Source organism: Cetorhinus maximus, chromosome 10 (genome assembly GCF_964194155.1).
Source record: "Cetorhinus maximus chromosome 10, sCetMax3.hap1.1, whole genome shotgun sequence".
Lineage (NCBI taxonomy): Eukaryota > Metazoa > Chordata > Chondrichthyes > Lamniformes > Cetorhinidae > Cetorhinus > Cetorhinus maximus.
This window is the reverse complement of record NC_135888.1, coordinates 31,102,091-31,118,785: the sequence shown is the minus strand read 5'-3', so window position 1 is coordinate 31,118,785 and position 16,695 is coordinate 31,102,091. Positions and strand designations below refer to the sequence as shown.

At 41.6% G+C, this 16,695-nt stretch overlaps 1 protein-coding gene across 1 annotated transcript in view; it reads right to left on the bottom strand.

Annotated features, from left to right (window-relative positions):
• The window catches only part of LOC144685615 (uncharacterized), a 449,474-nt gene that overhangs the window by 25,884 nt on the left and 406,895 nt on the right, over positions 1 to 16,695 (bottom strand). The window contains exons 53-60 of the mRNA XM_078550317.1: positions 16,225 to 16,278; positions 16,048 to 16,101; positions 13,027 to 13,080; positions 10,733 to 10,786; positions 10,586 to 10,639; positions 9,594 to 9,647; positions 2,500 to 2,553; positions 1,807 to 1,824 (exon numbers count right to left, since the gene is read on the bottom strand). Of these exons, the coding sequence (XP_078406443.1) occupies positions 1,807 to 1,824; positions 2,500 to 2,553; positions 9,594 to 9,647; positions 10,586 to 10,639; positions 10,733 to 10,786; positions 13,027 to 13,080; positions 16,048 to 16,101; positions 16,225 to 16,278 (396 nt within the window). The remainder of the gene's footprint in view (positions 1 to 1,806; positions 1,825 to 2,499; positions 2,554 to 9,593; positions 9,648 to 10,585; positions 10,640 to 10,732; positions 10,787 to 13,026; positions 13,081 to 16,047; positions 16,102 to 16,224; positions 16,279 to 16,695) is intronic.

The window sequence follows — 16,695 nt, the reverse complement described above, 5'->3', positions numbered from 1 at the left end:
CTGTTGGACACAGGCAGAGCATGCTCCTGTTGGACACAGGCAGAGTGGGCTCCTGTTAGACACAGGCAGAGCGGGCTCCTGTTGGACACAGGCAGAGTGGGCTCCTGGCAGGATCTGGCAGAGCGGGCTCCTGTTGGAGACTAGCAGAGTGGGCTCCTGTTGGACACAGGCAGAGCGGGCTCCTGTTGGTCACAGGCAGAGCGGGCTCCTGTTGGTCATAGGCAGAGCGGGCTCCTGTTGGTCATAGGCAGAGCGGGCTCCTGGCAGGGACTAGCAGAGCGGGCTCCTGTTGGACACAGGCAGAGTGGGCTCCTGGCAGGATCTGGCAGAGCAGGCTCCTGTTGGACACAGGCAGAGCGGGCTCCTGTTGGACACAGGCAGAGCAGGCTCCTATTGGACACAGGCAGAGCAGGCTCCTATTGGACACAGGCAGAGCAGGCTCCTATTGGACACAGGCAGAGCAGGCTCCTATTGGACACAGACAGAGTGGGCTCATGTTGGACACAGACAGAGTGGGCTCATGTTGGACACAGGCAGGGCGGGCTCCTGTTGGACACAGGCAGAGCAGGCTCCTGTTGGACACAGGCAGAGCAGGCTCTTGTTGGACACAGGCAGAGCGGACTCCTGTTGGACACAGGCAGAGTGGGCTCCTGGCAGGGGTTGATAAAAAAAAGAAAACCATGGCATGTTTTTAAAAATTGCTGACTGAATTCCTGTTGGGAAGGTGATACAGGGAAGTTTGATCTGGAATCATGGAATGAAACTGCTGGAATGTTGGAAAGCCATGAGGGATAGCCAGGTCATTTTCTCCTGTTCAAAGAAACCCTGGTGTTACCTCAATTTTTGACCCCACCAAACATCTTCTCCTGAATCCTGCACTGCAACCACATCCTGTTCCTAAATGACCCAAATGCACACTGCTATTGAGAGCTTTTATCTGAGTTTCCCAAATTGTCACTGTGAGGCCCACAACTAAGGCAACAATATAAACTAATGAGGGAAACTAACAAGAATCGCCGCTGTGTTTGTTCTTTTTTTAACCATCTAGGTCAAGGTTTAGTAATAGCAATGGCTGGATTTTGAAATTCACAGGAGAAATACACAAGTGAAATGCAATCCAAATTATATAAACTAAAATAATTAACAACTCTACTGCATTTGAGTAAATCGATTATTCAAAAATCATCTGTGCAATGGACCTTTTGATTTTCCTTGTGTATTATTTATTGCACACATCATCAGGTACAAATCACTTAGTGTAATATTAATGACAAACATTAACACATTCACATGACATTTCTCTGCCATTTTACTGAAGTCAATCACATAGAAGCATGGAATGACACAGCACAGAAGGTAGCCATTTGGCCCATTGTGCTTGTGCAGCCTCCTTGAAAGAGTCATCCACTTTTCTCTCCTCATGAGCCTCTTCCTTCATAGCCCCGCTAAACATTCCTCTTTAAGCATTTATCCAATTCCCTAAAGTTATTGAATTTGCAGCCACCCATCCGGGCAGGCACTGCATTCCAGACCACAATTCGTTGAGTTTGTTTTCAACAAATTATAACCTTAGTTAAAGAATTGGGCAGAGGAATGCCATACAAACACAAAGTACTAAAATCATACAGAGCAATTCTACATCACATACAACGAGCATTCCTTCTCTGCAGTTTGAATTTTGTGAGCTATGTTCATTTGACCTTGAGAAACCGTTGAACGAACTTTGATGCACTTCTTAAATCATAAACAATCAACCTTGTACCTAGATACATTGTACACACCCTGACCTGGTAGGGGGCTGCTTACCTTTGCTCCAAGTAGACCCTGCATTGAAGCACAAAACAACAGTTTTATAAAATAGTGCGAGTTGAACACATTATATTTACATATGCTTCTCTCTTATAAACAGCATTTTAAAAAGGAACCTTGGGCTCTAAGATAATATGTATGTTGCCCGGATAAAAAGCACTTTCTTTCATTTAGTTTCCTTATTAAAATTCTCCCACCCACTGGTTGTTCTCCTTCTCCGATGTTCTGACTCTTACTGGGTACAATTCAACAATATGTTACCTCCAACATGCCACTAGAGGTACCATGCTTCTTGCATGGGCTCAGCAGTTTTGGCAAGCAGTTCAGCTGTGGAGGCATCACAACCATGCCTGTTTCTATCCTCAGATGATGTCCACCCATGAGATCGTCCCAGCAGCAATGGACGCCAATCATTAACACATTCCCTGGCTGCTTTCTCACTCCCCCATCCTAAACTGCAGAGACCTGTTATACCGCCTCTACCACAGCCCCATGTGGACCAGGCACCAAGCATGAACGGAAGCTGGGATCTTGCTCGGGACAGTACATGCATCGAATGAGCTGACTGTATCCAGTTTTTAAACAATATTTGAACTTTAATCTGATGGCTCAGCTAATGATTAAGATGTAGCAAACAGTTTCAAGCTTCAATGGAACAGGACAATATTAATTAATGTAAGTAGCATTTACCGGCAATCCTGGCATTCCTTCCTTTCCTTCATCGCCAGGGTGGCCAATGTCGCCCTATATTGTAGACAAATAATATCACTCCATTACTCATACAATGCAAAGTCTGAGACCATGGGAAAATCTGTGAAAATACTAACGAAAATCTAGACGTTTACTACAAGTCAACACATTTTAAAACAACATCTCTGCTCTAAAGTTATATTCTCAGTAATCCATTTTATCCAATAGTGTTGTATCATCTTAATTTTCAAGTATTATTATTTGCCAAATGGAATTATGATATTATTGCTATAATAGACCTGGCTCAAAGAAGGGCAGGACTGGGCGTTAAATATTCCTGGGTATAAGGTGTTTAGGAGAGACAGGAAAGGAAGAAAAAGGGCGGGGGAGTGATTTGTGGGAGTGACAATATTGATTAAAGATGGCATTTCAGTACTGGAGAGAGAGGATGTTCCAGAGGGGTCAATGACAGAACCTCTCTGGCTTGAGGTTAGGAATGAAAAAGTTGCAATAACATAGATTGGTGTAGTATACAGACCACCAACTAGCAGGAGGGACGTGGAGAAGCAAATTTGCAAAGAAATTACAGAGAGGTGCAAGAATTATAGAGTAATCATAATGGGACACTTCAATTATCCAAATATAGACTGGGATAGGAATAGTACAAAGGGACAAGAGGGGCAGGAGTTCCTGGAATGTGTTCAAGATAATTTTCTGCAGCAGTATATTTCCAGTCCAGAGGTCATGCACTTTTGGACCTGATTCTGGGGAATGAGTTGGCCCAGGTGGATCAAACATCAGTGAGAGCGCCTCTAGTGGACAGTGACTATTGCATCATAAGGTTTAAATTGGTCTTGGAAAAGGACAGGGCACAATCTAGAGCAGGAATAATTAATTGGGGGAAAGCCAACTTCGATGGGATGAGAATGCATCTGGGTCAGGTGAGTTGGAACCAAATGTTGGCAGAAAAGACAGTGGCTAAACAATAGGAGGGATGAGGTTTCCAAAAGCAAATAAAAATAAAATAAAAACTTTATTTTTTAATTAATAACATGTCCAAGCTCATGTGACAGAGTCACATGAGGGGACATGTTTTATAACATTTATGAAATCTTTAATATTTTTTCTGAAATCTGTTCGTCTCCCTGAGGCGAGCTGCCTCAGGGAGATTTGCAAATGGCACTGCCGTGCACACATGAAGTTTGCGTTTGCCCCGCTCGCCCTCCTCCCCCACGCCCGCACAGGCAGCGCTGAGGCTCGCATTTCACGCTGGGTGGGCCTTAATTGGCCCGCCAGCCTGAAATCGCCTTCTGGCCCCGATTGCGGGCAGCAGTTAGCTTCCCGGCCACCTCCACCGAGCCCGGCCAACATGGGTGAAATTCTGCCCTTGGATAAGAAATTGGCTGAGTGACAGGAAACAGAGAGTAGTGATAAATGGGTGTTTTTCAGATTGTAGGAAGGTTTGTAGTGGAGTTCCCCAGGGGTTCGTGTTGGGACTCTTGCTCTTTCTGATACATATTAATGACCTAGACTGTGGTGTGCAGGACATGATTTCAAAATTTGCAGATGATACGAAAATTAGAAATGTTGTCAACTGTGATGAAGATAGTCTTGAACTTTAAAAGGACATAGACATGTTGGTGGATTGGGCAGACAAGTGGCAGATGAAGTTCAATGCAGAGAAGTGTGAGGTGATTCATGTTGGCAGGAAGAATATGGTAAGGCAGTATAAAATAAAGGGAGAGACCATAAAGGAGGTGCAGGAACAGAGGAACCTCGGTGTGTATGTACATAAGTCATTGAAGATGGCAGGGCATGTTGAGAGAGCAGTTAATGAAGCATATAGTATCTTCGACTTTATTAATAGGGGCATTGAGTACAAGAGTAAGGAGGTCATGTTGAACTTGTATAAGATACTGGTTAGGCCTCATCTGGAGTACTGTGTCTAATTCGGGGTGCCATACTTGAGGAAGGATGTGAAGACATTGGTGAGGGTACAAAGGAGATTCACAAGAATGATTCCAGGGATAAAGAACTGTAGCTATGAGGATAGATCGGAGAGGTTGGGACTCTTTTCCGTGGAGAAAAGAAGGCTGAGAGCAGACTTGATAGAGGTATTCAAGATCCAGAGGGGAATGGACAGGGTAAATAGCGAGGAACTGTTCCCACTCAAGAGAGCATCAAGAACTAGAGGGCACAGATTCAAAATAATTGGCAAAAGGAGTAAATGTGATGCGAGGAAAAGGTTTTTCACCCAGTGGGTGGTTGGGGTCTGGAACAAACTTCCTGAGAGGGTGGTGGAGGCAGGTTCAATCGAGGTATTCAAAAGGGAATTGGATCGCTACCTGAAACAAAATAATGTGGAAGGTGACGGGGATAAGGCAGGGGAATGGGACTAGGTAGAATGCTCTTTCGGAGAGCCTGTGCAGACTTGATGGGCTCAATGGCTTCCTTCTGCAATGTAAAGATTCTGTGATTCTGACTATATCATGTATTTCATTATTTTTTTACTACCACTTTGAAGGTACAATAAAACAATAAGGAGGATTGAACAAAACACTTATACAAAGTAAATAAAATCAAAGAGATATGGGCAGTTTCTGCAATTGTTTGGAAATTGCAAATGTATGGAATTATATTGCTCCCTGTCCTGTTGAAATTCAGATCCTGTTTTTATTTGTGACTTGCTATTCCAGACAAGAGAACAAAGTACAACGGAATACAAATGTGTATACATTCCAAGGCTGTTCCATCCCATATAAATATTGTGGCCTCAGTGCTGACTTACATGCACCCAAGACTCAACAATTTCAGACCCATTTCTCTCTGTTCTGTCTAGAATTGGGGTGGAATTTTAGACCATATGGGGAACAGTTAGCGCAGTTGACTAGATGGCTGGTGTGTGGATTAGATTAACCCCGACAGCATGAGGTTTCATCCCTGTTTCGGCTGAGGCTGACTTGGGGTCTGCCTCCACATTCTACCTATAGTAAAAAACCAGAGCATTTTGCCGTAGTTCAGCAAATAATCACCAAGCACCTGCCTTCAGGCAGAGAACTGAAAAAGAATTGACAATATACTAGACACTGCAGGTTCTTTCCTGTTATTCTGAAGCGTTCCACTTAAACTGTTTCACTTAATACCATGGTTAAATCTTAAGTCCCAGGACAGTAGGATTTTAGTTGATACAGTGTTCCTATATTTGATGAAAGCTTCAATAAATATAATCAAACAATATTTTGCAATAAATTGATTACTCTGAAGCTTTAATTAATGCTAGCAATCAATTCCATTCTTAACAATTAAATCAATAATAAGTGATCTGACTTGAGAGTTCACTATGTAAATCATTACTGGACCCCAAGTTCTGTTCCCCTACCTGTTTTACATTCGCCAACAAGCTAATTTCAGTAAATATCTTGAACCTGTTATAGATTATGCAGATGTCTAAGGCTGCAAACCAATCCAGATGTGATCTGCTACTCAGTCATAGGATGTGAATCACATTGAAAAAGTCCTTCATTTACAGAAAATTTGACATTCAGATTAATGCTATTAAACTGGAAGGTGTCCCTGCTATTGGATATTTTGGAATCCATCTTGATGAAAGTCTGACTTCCTGTGAATTCATTAAATAAGGACAGTGTTATTTTTAGAATACGGGTAAACCCCAACGAACAGGCTTGAGATAATTACATGTATCAATTTGCCCAGCTTTACCATTTAATAATTTGACGTGGACACAGTATAAACCAGCCTTGTGCCATAAGCAGGGCTGGTCAAATAGTATGTGATTTTATTTTAATTTAATCTCCAATTTTGCAATTGAAATATTTGTGTAAGATTCTGCATTGTTGATTTGATCAAATGACAGGACCAATATTCCAAGCCATTAATACTCTTGAGATGTTTCTTCAACTATAATTAAATCCTTTAATTTTGTTTTGGAAAATGAGGTAGAAAATCCACAGAGAATATTTTCTATCCAAAGTACTGTGGCGGCCCTAAGATTTGCCATACTCTTTAAATCAATTGATTAGTATTCATGGCAGAAAACAATCCAATTTGTATTATCATCTCCTTGAAATCTGATAAGAAAGCCAATGCTTGGATTTAGTTTCAATACTGAACATAGCAACAACTCATTAAATGTTACATCGTTGGCTTTGAGTGGGATAACTGTTCATGTTTAAAACTAATTAGAAATATCATTAGTAACTTGAGGGCTTCACATCTTAATTGAATGTACTAAGCTGTGCTGCTTCAATAGCCATTTGCAGCATATCAGTATTTTTTAACTCATTAAAAAAAAATTGGAGTTAATTGTTCAGTGCTTATGCAAAATGGGTAATTTCAAATTCTCCAAGAGCCTAAATTAGCAATGCAAATGTGCCCACAATGTCAGAATTAAACTATATGTTAAATGTTCGTAGATGCTCTTCCCATGATGCCTTCACCATAATGTAGCAAACATTTGTCCAATTCATTATTTATTGGCATTTTCAAACTCAAAAATGACAATAATAAAAATCTATTGTTTTCATAAATATTGTATAAGGAAACAATGGCTGCTCTGTTCATATGGCTAGAGGCTGCCACCTTCTGGCTGAATAATGCACTATTTTCATGACAGTGTGTAAAGCTTTCTCACACTCCTTTCTTCAATCAGTCCCAAATCTGTTCTGTGAGCAACACATACAAAACAAAGTAAGCCAGAAGTTAACATATGAAATTATGATAAAAGAGCAAAGCTGAAATACGGGAGACAAGATTTAAGGGAACTGTCACATCGGATTGCTGATTATCTGAAACTTTCATCAAGATAATCACTAATGTTCTTTCCATTACCCATTCCTATAATGATACTTTTCCAATGGAGAAATTCACTTGATGTGAACTCAACTCATTTGTACAATAAGATTAGTTTCAAGATTCTGAATTATTGAGCATGTGTTTGATTCCTATGTTATGGCTTTTATTTTGTGCAAGAAACCAAACAACATGCAATCAGCATCCTCAGCAACATAGATATTAAACTGCATCAATATACATCATATATAACCATGAGAATGACCACACTTATATTCACATTCTTCATATCATGATTCAGAATTTTTTGACACCGTCCAGAAAACAACATATGATGTCTTTAATATAGATGTCCCAAGCCAGTTTAAACAAGGGAGAAAAAGGAATGAAGGAATTATGGTGTCGGAGCTGACAGATGTCTCCAACATCAATTCAGTTCTAAAGAAGCTGGCCACAGCATTTTTAATAAATGTGAATAGAAAAGGGCAATGGTAAATTCAAAGTGTCAACTAGGCAAAGCGTTGATTTGGATCTTAGGCAATTGTCAGAGATTGTTTTTAGTTACTATTGCTGAATGGTGATTTGCTATAATGAAATCATGGGAGGTATCTGATCTACTCCTCCTGCAGTAGGATAGTTGCAAGTCATCTGAACACAGATCAAAGGATAGACCCAGTATGAGATAATGACTGCCTGACTTTTGAGCTCTTTTGAGAAGTAGGCCATTGATGAGCTGAAATCCTCCAAGATTGACAGCGCAGTAATTATGGCTCACCTCTCACAGGATTATACCGAGAGTCAGTTTTAAATCAGTGAATGAATCACACTGCAATAGACAAGAGGGCTGTCTGTGTTTCATACAGAAGTGAATTCAAGCTTAGAAAAAGAAAGCTTGGTCAGATTGTGGTTCTGTTAAACTTCAGTTTTTATAGTATAGGGGTAATTTCAATCTAACTTGTCTGGTAAGAAACAGACAGGATCAGATTGACAATTCACATTATACTGCACCCTATTTCGCATTCCATTGAAGTCATCAGCCAGTAAAATCCGATAGGGGCCTGAATTTTTCCGTCGGTGAGCTGGGGGCAAGGCCCGCTTGCCAACGCAGGATGATATCAGGTGGAACCCCCGACATCATCCTGCCCCATTTAAATATTCACGAAGGCGGGGGGGGGGGGGGGGGGGGGGGGGCAGCGCGATCAGCTGTCCGCCCGCCGACCTGTCAATGGCCAATTGAGGCCATTGACAAGGTAGTTAAACCAATTAAAGGACCTGTCCGTCCAATCTTAAGGTTGGCGGGCAGGCCAGGAGCCCCAGCGGGCTTCTGAAAAAACATGGAACCTCATCCACCGGCGGGATGAGGTTTCATGTCGATTTTTAAAAAGTTTAATAAAGCTTCTGTGATATTTATTAACATGTCCCATCTCGTGTGACATTGTCACATGAGGGGGACATGTTAATGATTTTTTTATTTTTCTATTTTTAGAGTTTCAAAAACTTTCAGCGATCTCCCTGAGGCAGCACTAAGTCTCAGGGAGATGTGCGCTCTTTCGTGCGCATGCGTGAAAGAGCGCACTCTCGCATTTGGGGAATCCCCCACCCCGCCCCCACAGGAAAGGCATAGCGCTTCCCGCCGGGTGTCACGCTGGGCGGGCCTTAATTGGCCCGCCCACTTAAAATGGCGGCGGGGCCCGTTTCGGCGGTGACGATCGGTTGCCCGCCTGTCAAGGGCAAAATTCAGCCCAGGGTGTCAAATGGGTGCCCAATCCGATCCTGTCAGACTCCAACTGCAGGTTAGCTTAAAATCACCCCGTATGTTTACAAAGAAAGCAAGTTTATTATTTTTGTGCGCCAACGAGTGTAGACGAATATACATTTTAACTGAGTTGCATTGTTAACTCAGTCTTCATCTGGTTTATGAAAATAAAATGATTTGTTGTTGCAAAGCTGCATTTCATTCTGCTGTGCATCTGTTTCATTGTTTGATAAGCAGATTATATTGTGGCATGTCATGATACATTCTGGTAGCCGGTAGACAGAGATTCACCCTGGGTCTGCTGATCATTTACCTACATATTGGATAGAAATGGCACTCTCCAGATTATAGGGGATACAAAGCCGACATATGCAGGTGGCTGGCAGGCTATATCAGGGGAAATATAGGACAAAATTGACAAACCCCAAAACGTGACAATGGCACCCAGCATTCTCTTTGACTGGTTCATGCAGAATGCAGCGCGTCATTTATATTTCACACCCAATTAGATTTGGAGTGCGGTATTTACCTGTTCACCCTTACGCCCTCGCAATCCTGGCATACCCTCAGATCCTGGTTTCCCCTTAAAAAATGAGACACAAAAATGTATTTAGATTGCAATCCTTTCAGAACATACTTTTATTCATCACCATATCATTTCACTACTAAGTACCAAAGGAAATGTTATATCTCCAAATTTATGAGCCTAGCAGTTTTTGTGGGTGATAATAATCAACAAATGTGTATCTATCTGATAAGCCACGAGGGTAGTTTATAACTGAATTTAAATATAACAGGGTTTACTTAATTTTGATACCAGCAGTGTCTGAGAATAGGAATAACACTTTGGCTAATATGAGCTTAATCAGAATATATATCAATCTTAAAATTGCTCAGCAGACTTTATGTATAATAATTATGCTGTTTCTATTTTATTACAGCCATTTACTGCATTGGACCTACTGAAAACTATGAAGTCTCAAGTTAATTCTGAACTAAGTCATTTGATAGTGCTAATGACAAAAAGCTTCATTAGAGTCAGATTCAAGGACACTGACAGCCCTCTGGTACCTCAGCCATTCTACATGTGTCAGCCTCATATTGAGGTTGGTCAGGCAAAAGTCCATGGAGGAGCTCACTGGTGAGCATAATTCACCTCTTCCTTTCACCTGTTTACATCCATCTCCCAGCAGGAACAATGGTAAACCATAGCAAGAAGAGGTGAGAATAACATTTGTCCTCTGTAATCCAGGAACAACCGTACAAACCAATCACTGGCTGATATCAGCTAGATCAGCATGGACAGAATCCAAGCCAGGGTCCACTTTATACAGGCCCCTAGCATCAAACAGAACATCAAGGAGTCATGCACACTGCAATTAAACCGTAGCTAATATTAGAGATACATGCTGCTGCTTTTTCAAGCTTGGTTCTTAAGTAAGCAGCAAAAGTGAAACTAATCACTAAACTACATAAAGCTCATTTTAGCAATAAACAACATTTAAATGTTCTTCCACATACCTTCTTCCCCTGATCCCCAAGTGGCCCAGAAAGTCCAGGATCTCCCATTAATCCCTTCAACAAAAGAGGAATTTTAGCTGTGGTAATGTTAAGTGGTAATTCTTGACAGTTCAAGCAGCATGTTGTACAGGTAAATGGTACAAGTACCTTTTGTCCTTTCAGGCCAGGGACTCCATTTTCTCCGCTTAGTCCTTGAATTCCCTGTGGGATAATACAATACTGAATTCAACTATTCACAGTCATCTTGCACTTTTCCCCCTGAAGGTTAATCTTTAATGTTCTTCTTCAAAAAAATATCCTAAATTATTTTATCATGAGTCTTATAACTCTGTGGGATAACATACTGGCTGAAGCACTTTCCGTGTCTGAAATAGACCTAGGGATTGAGACGATGTTTGGAATTGTATACACAAAGTTTAAGTGATATATCAATCAACAACATGGGATAACTTGAATCACACTGCAACCTTTATTAGTGTGTGCAGGTAGGGGGAGATGACAAAGGTTTTTCTTTGTACTATGTGTAGCAAAATCAAAAATGTGTTTCTAATGAACGGATTTCCAATTATGCTGGTCATTACAGCAGAAATTTTCTCCTATGGATGCAGTGGAGAGGGCATTTATTTTGTTCTCAGAATACCTTTGTAATGAGTGATCCAAGAGCAACTCACACTTAAACTTTTATTTAACTTAAACTTTACTTTGTTGCATGATATGGGGAATTGATTACAAAAGTAGGGAGGTTATGCTTCAGTTGTACAGGGCATTAATGAGACCACATCTGGAGTATTGTGTACAGTATTGGTCTCCTTACTGAGGGAAAGATGTAAATGCGTTAGAAGCAGTTTACAGAAGATTTACTAGTCTAAAACCAAGAATGGAAGGGTTGTCTTATGAGGAAAGGCTGGACAGGTTAGGCTTGTATCTACTGGAGTTTAGAAGAGTAAGAGGCGCCTTAATTGAAACCTTTAAGATCCTGAGGGGTCTTGACAGGGTGGGTGTGGAGAGGATGTTTCCTCTTGTGGGAGAATCTAGAACTAGGGGTCACTGTTTAAAAATAAGGGGCCATGTATTTAAGACAGAGATGAGGAGAAACTTTTTCTCTCAGAGGGTTGTGAGTCTTTGGAACTCTCTCAAAATGCGGTGGAAGCAGAGTCTTTGAATATCTTTAAGGCAGAGCTAGATAGATTCTTGATTAACAAGGGGGTGAAAGATTATTGGGGGTAGGCAGGAATGTGGGGCTGAAGTTACATTCAGATCAGCCATGATTTTATTGAATGGCGGAGCAGGCTTGACAGGCTGAGTGGCCTACTGCTGCTCCTAATTCGTATGTTCACATGTATGGGGAACTGTTATATTACATTGAAGCATGGCATTAGAACAGGCATATAAATATATAACAGAAGCTGAAATCAGGTTAATAAACAATATTGTCAGTTTGAAGATTTTAAAATAGAATCATGTTCAGAAATATTTTCTATTTTATCAATGCAAACTGAATGCATTCCCCAATGTCCCCATTCCCCAAGACAACCAATTATTTTCCACATTCACTTCATTCTCCTTAACACGATCACCTCCATCAGAGACCATCTGTGTGGATGAAAACTGGGCAATCACCTTCTGGACTTCCTGCAGACTTTTCTCTGTCAGACCAGGTGGTATATTTGACTAGTCAGTCATATCCCCCATTCCACAAGAGTGAGATAACCCAACCTAATTACACAGCCTAGAAATGATAAAATTGTGGCTCAGCAGTAGAGTGCTAAACTCATATTTTTAATTTGGACGGCATAGAAACTGGTCAAAATACATTCCCCTTAGGTAAGGGATATGGAGCTTGTGTGAGCAAATGGATTTAAGGTCCAAGCAACGTGATCTAATTGAATGAGTGACCAGGGTCAAGGGGCCTTCTTCAGTTCCGATATTTACCAGTCTCATACAGAGCAGAATGTAAATGACAAAATCAGTGGGCTGCGTTATCGTTTATTGGCTGGCTTGTTAATAAAAATGACTTGCTGATTATTGATACTTTTCTAATTGACATTAGGCTGAGACTGAAGTCAGAGTATTAGGTACACAGGTTTAGCTGTTAATGTAACATATACCATGAGTGTGTTCATGGTCCCACACCTATCTGGGACGTAGTCTTTCCAATATTTGTGTCAGTATTGATGGGGAAATATTACTTTGTATCAAAGTCTGACAACTTCGTATAGGGGTAATTTGTTTGTCCTTACTGTATGTCTGATGTTAAGCCATCACCTAGGCAAAGTGCAGAGGGGAACATGGAATTAATGGAAGCTTGCAGATTCTGTAAGGGATGGTGAACCTCTCCCCTAAATCTTCCTTTCTGCTATTCACCCAGGCAATGCTCAAGGTCCAGGCACTAAGGATGAACATCTACCCCAATGACTCATCATTATAAATGTACAACTTACAGGAGGTCCAATTGATCCTGGTGGCCCCATGGGTCCTGTTTTACCACTTGTGCCCTAAAATAGAGAAATTTTAAAACCAGAGTTTTCTTTAATCAGCCAAAGACAAGGATGGTTCATTTGCTTTGCACATTGCATGTGCAGTGAAGCTCTAACTGATGGAGCTCTGATAAAGTAAAACCATTGAATGAATAAATGAATTCATTTCCATTCATCTGGGTAAAAGAGATCATTGTTAAAATCACACTGGAGGCATCGGTAAATTAGTTTCTATACACATTCTCTCATCCTTCTCTTCAATGGCCTTCCATGGCCCTCTCTTTGTAACCTCCTGCATCCTTCCCTTTAAGCTGTACTACCCAAAGAAATCCACAGCGTACTGTGCAGTAAAACAGGCTGCACACAGCCCACGTTCCCTTTAACATGTGCACAAGCGAGGTTGTGTAGCAATCTTAAAGAGACCTGCACAATGCAACAAACAGGCTGTGCACAACTAAGAAAAATTAGAGGGAACATTGCTTACAACCTTTGAGATCTCTGTGTTTCTCCAATGCTTATCTCTTGCGCATCCCAGATTTTCATCAATCCTCTATTGTTGGCTGTTCCTTCAGCTGCCAAGGCTCTCAGCTTTGGAATTACCTCCCTCAACCTTGGCCCCTCTATAAGACACTCCTTAAAATCTACCTCTTTGATGAAGCTTCTGCATGGTCATTTGTCCTAATATCTCCTTATGCCAAGGAGGCATATTTTGTTTGATTACATTCCTGTGAAGTACTATGGGACATTTTATTATGTTGAAGAGGCCATAATCAAAGTTATTGTATCTGTATTGAACTGACTGAAGAAAATTCTCCTACTTCAAAATGTTGCTAATGTGATCTGTGCAGAGCGACACTCTGAGAATACACCCTCCAGGCCACTCTTCTGAAATCTTCAGTCCCTTTCCACAAGGCTTTTGATCACTGAATGCTTGAGGCTAAATTGTTGACTCATGTCCAGGATTCCAATTGGGCGAAGGCAGAACACAAGAGAGACCCTGTGCCCCTCATCTGTGTTATATATGGGTGGGTGTACTCTGGCCTGAAGGAACCTGCTCCTGGAAGATGTGAAGGAGGAGGAGCTTTCAGCCCTAGATTTGCCAAAAGATTGATTGGAGAGAACAGAGCAGGGTGCACGTCTAGACCTGCGTGTTTGTTCTTTTACTGTCTGTCTGCCCATCTGAGCCATTTCTTTAATTAAAACCCATTTTAGCCTTTAAGCCGCCATAATTAAAAGATGGACCAAACAAAGCAAAATGTTGTGGGATAATATTAAGAAACACAAGAAAAGAAAGCATGACTGAAAAATGGAAAACCCAATAAAAATCACATCAGATGGCAGGAGCAGGCCTGCTGCCCTGAAAAGAGTTTGGAGGCAGCCACAGGGGCGACTGACACAGGCTGTTGAAAAAGCCCACCTTGGTACTCTGGGACTTCGCCCCAGCTGTAATAAAAATAGTAAAGCCCTCTAGCCCTCCCACCCCACATATTCCCCATTCCCTACCAAAGCCATCTCATGCCCCCCACCAACCCCAAGGCTCCTCATGGCTCTCCGTTCCAAGCTATTCCCCCCTCCCCTCCACCCAACCCCCATGGCCGCTCATATCCTCCATGCCAAGCTATGCCTCTCCACTCATCTCACCATAGCCTCTCATACCTTCCATGGCAAGCTATGCCCCTCCACTTAGCCCCCCCCATGCCAAGCTATGGCACTTCCATGCTCATTTACCAACTATATGCTCTGTATGGAACCAATTAACCCTACAGTGCCAGTAGGATGTGCAAAAAGCTTTAAAAAGCATTCATTCATAAATTTCCACTTTCTTAAAAAATATTATTTCACCACAGCCCAATAGAAGTGTCAATCAGCCAGACCATTTAAAGTTTCAATAGCTGAAACTGCAAGCACTTAAAACCTCTGTATCCTGTGTAAATAAACACTGTGCAATTGACAGAATAGATCAGAGAGCCAGAGCTGTCAATCAAGCAATGTTTTCTCTGGGGCGCAGCTGTTTCAACACTCCAATGGATATTTGGACTGTAAGCCAAGACTCATTAAGCATCCTTGGCTGAGAGCCCAGACATCCATTGGAGTGTTGAAACGTCAGTGCCCTAGGGAAAAAAAAAATGCTTGGTTGACAGCTCTGGCTCACTGATCTATTCCTTCAATTGCACAATGTTTATTTACACAAGGAAATTAGGTTTCAAGTGCTTGTAGTTTCAGCTATTGATACTTTAAAGAAACTGGATGATTGACATTTTTATTTGGCCACAATGAAAGGAGTTTCTTTTAAGAAACTGTGAAGTTATCAATGAATGACTGTGATTTTAAAGCTTTTTTTTTAGATAATCTATTGTCACTACTGGGTTCTATACAGAGTTTATAGTGGGTGAATGGGAATGAAGGAGCCATAGCTTGGCATGGAGGGTATAAGGGGCCATGGGGGTGTTGGGTGGTTGGGCATAACTTGGGATGGAGCATATGAGGATCCATGGTGGATAGGTAGAGCGGTATAGCTGGGCATTGAGGGCATGAAGAGCCAGGGGGGTTGGGTGTGGGGGGGCCTTTCAAAAGGGCCCCTCATCCAGAAAATGGTTTATGATACCTCTGAGGTGCTGTGAACCATGAGGCCGTTGAAAGCTGGCCAACTCCATGATAATTACGGAGAACTAGGACATGCCTGTCCCCATGACCGAACCAGCCTGTACGCTTAACCTGTATTGGTGAAAGCTGGGGGCATCAGGAATGCAGTCGGGAATCCTGGAAACGGATCCCGGCTGCCAATTTCTCACCTCCACGGAGTCTCCCCGACTCCATGAAAATCCAGCCCAATATCTGGGTATTCATTCATGTGCCACAGGATTACAAACATAAAAACATTTCTATGAATTATTTTTAATTATGGGCATTTTTGAAAACAGAAGTATCTACTTCATGAAAATGGTGCTCCTGAATAAATAACCCATTACAAAGGACCAAATTCACCTTTAAACCTTTCTTCCCTCTTAGTCCTCTTGATCCTGCTTTTCCTCTCCTCCCCTAAAAGACAGAAGAGAATATTCCTAGAATATGAAATGCCATCATTTTATAACATTCTTAAACAAGGGAATTATAATCTGTTTATAAGTGGAAGCAATTTTCAAATGGCTTTTGGGTACATACCACCCTTCCTGGTTTTCCTGGGTTTCCTGGGTTTCCATCAATCCCATTGTCACCCTTAAAATAAAAATATAAATAACTCAAGTTAGCTCCAGTTGCTGATGTGAGATGTTAAGTTCTGATGTCTATATTCATTATATAAATGTATTTTTTTTACTTATGGTATTTAAACAATACACATTAAGGTCAGACAATCTATTTACCACATTTTTGTAGCTCATGGATTAGGCAGTCTTTTTCATTGGTGGAATGGACAGCACATCACACCCTCTTCTCCCCCAGATCTCTCACAACCTGTGTAAATGCTCAGTCAAGAGGAGGCACATCTGTAGTGGGGTGAGACATCCAAGTTCCCCATTTCCTTGGGGTTTTTGGAACAGTGGGGCTGTTGTTGGGCGGAGGTGGCAGAAGCGGTGGTGGAAACCGTTCACATCAGGCCAGAGGCCCGTTTGGAATGTACCAGCTTTTCCTCGA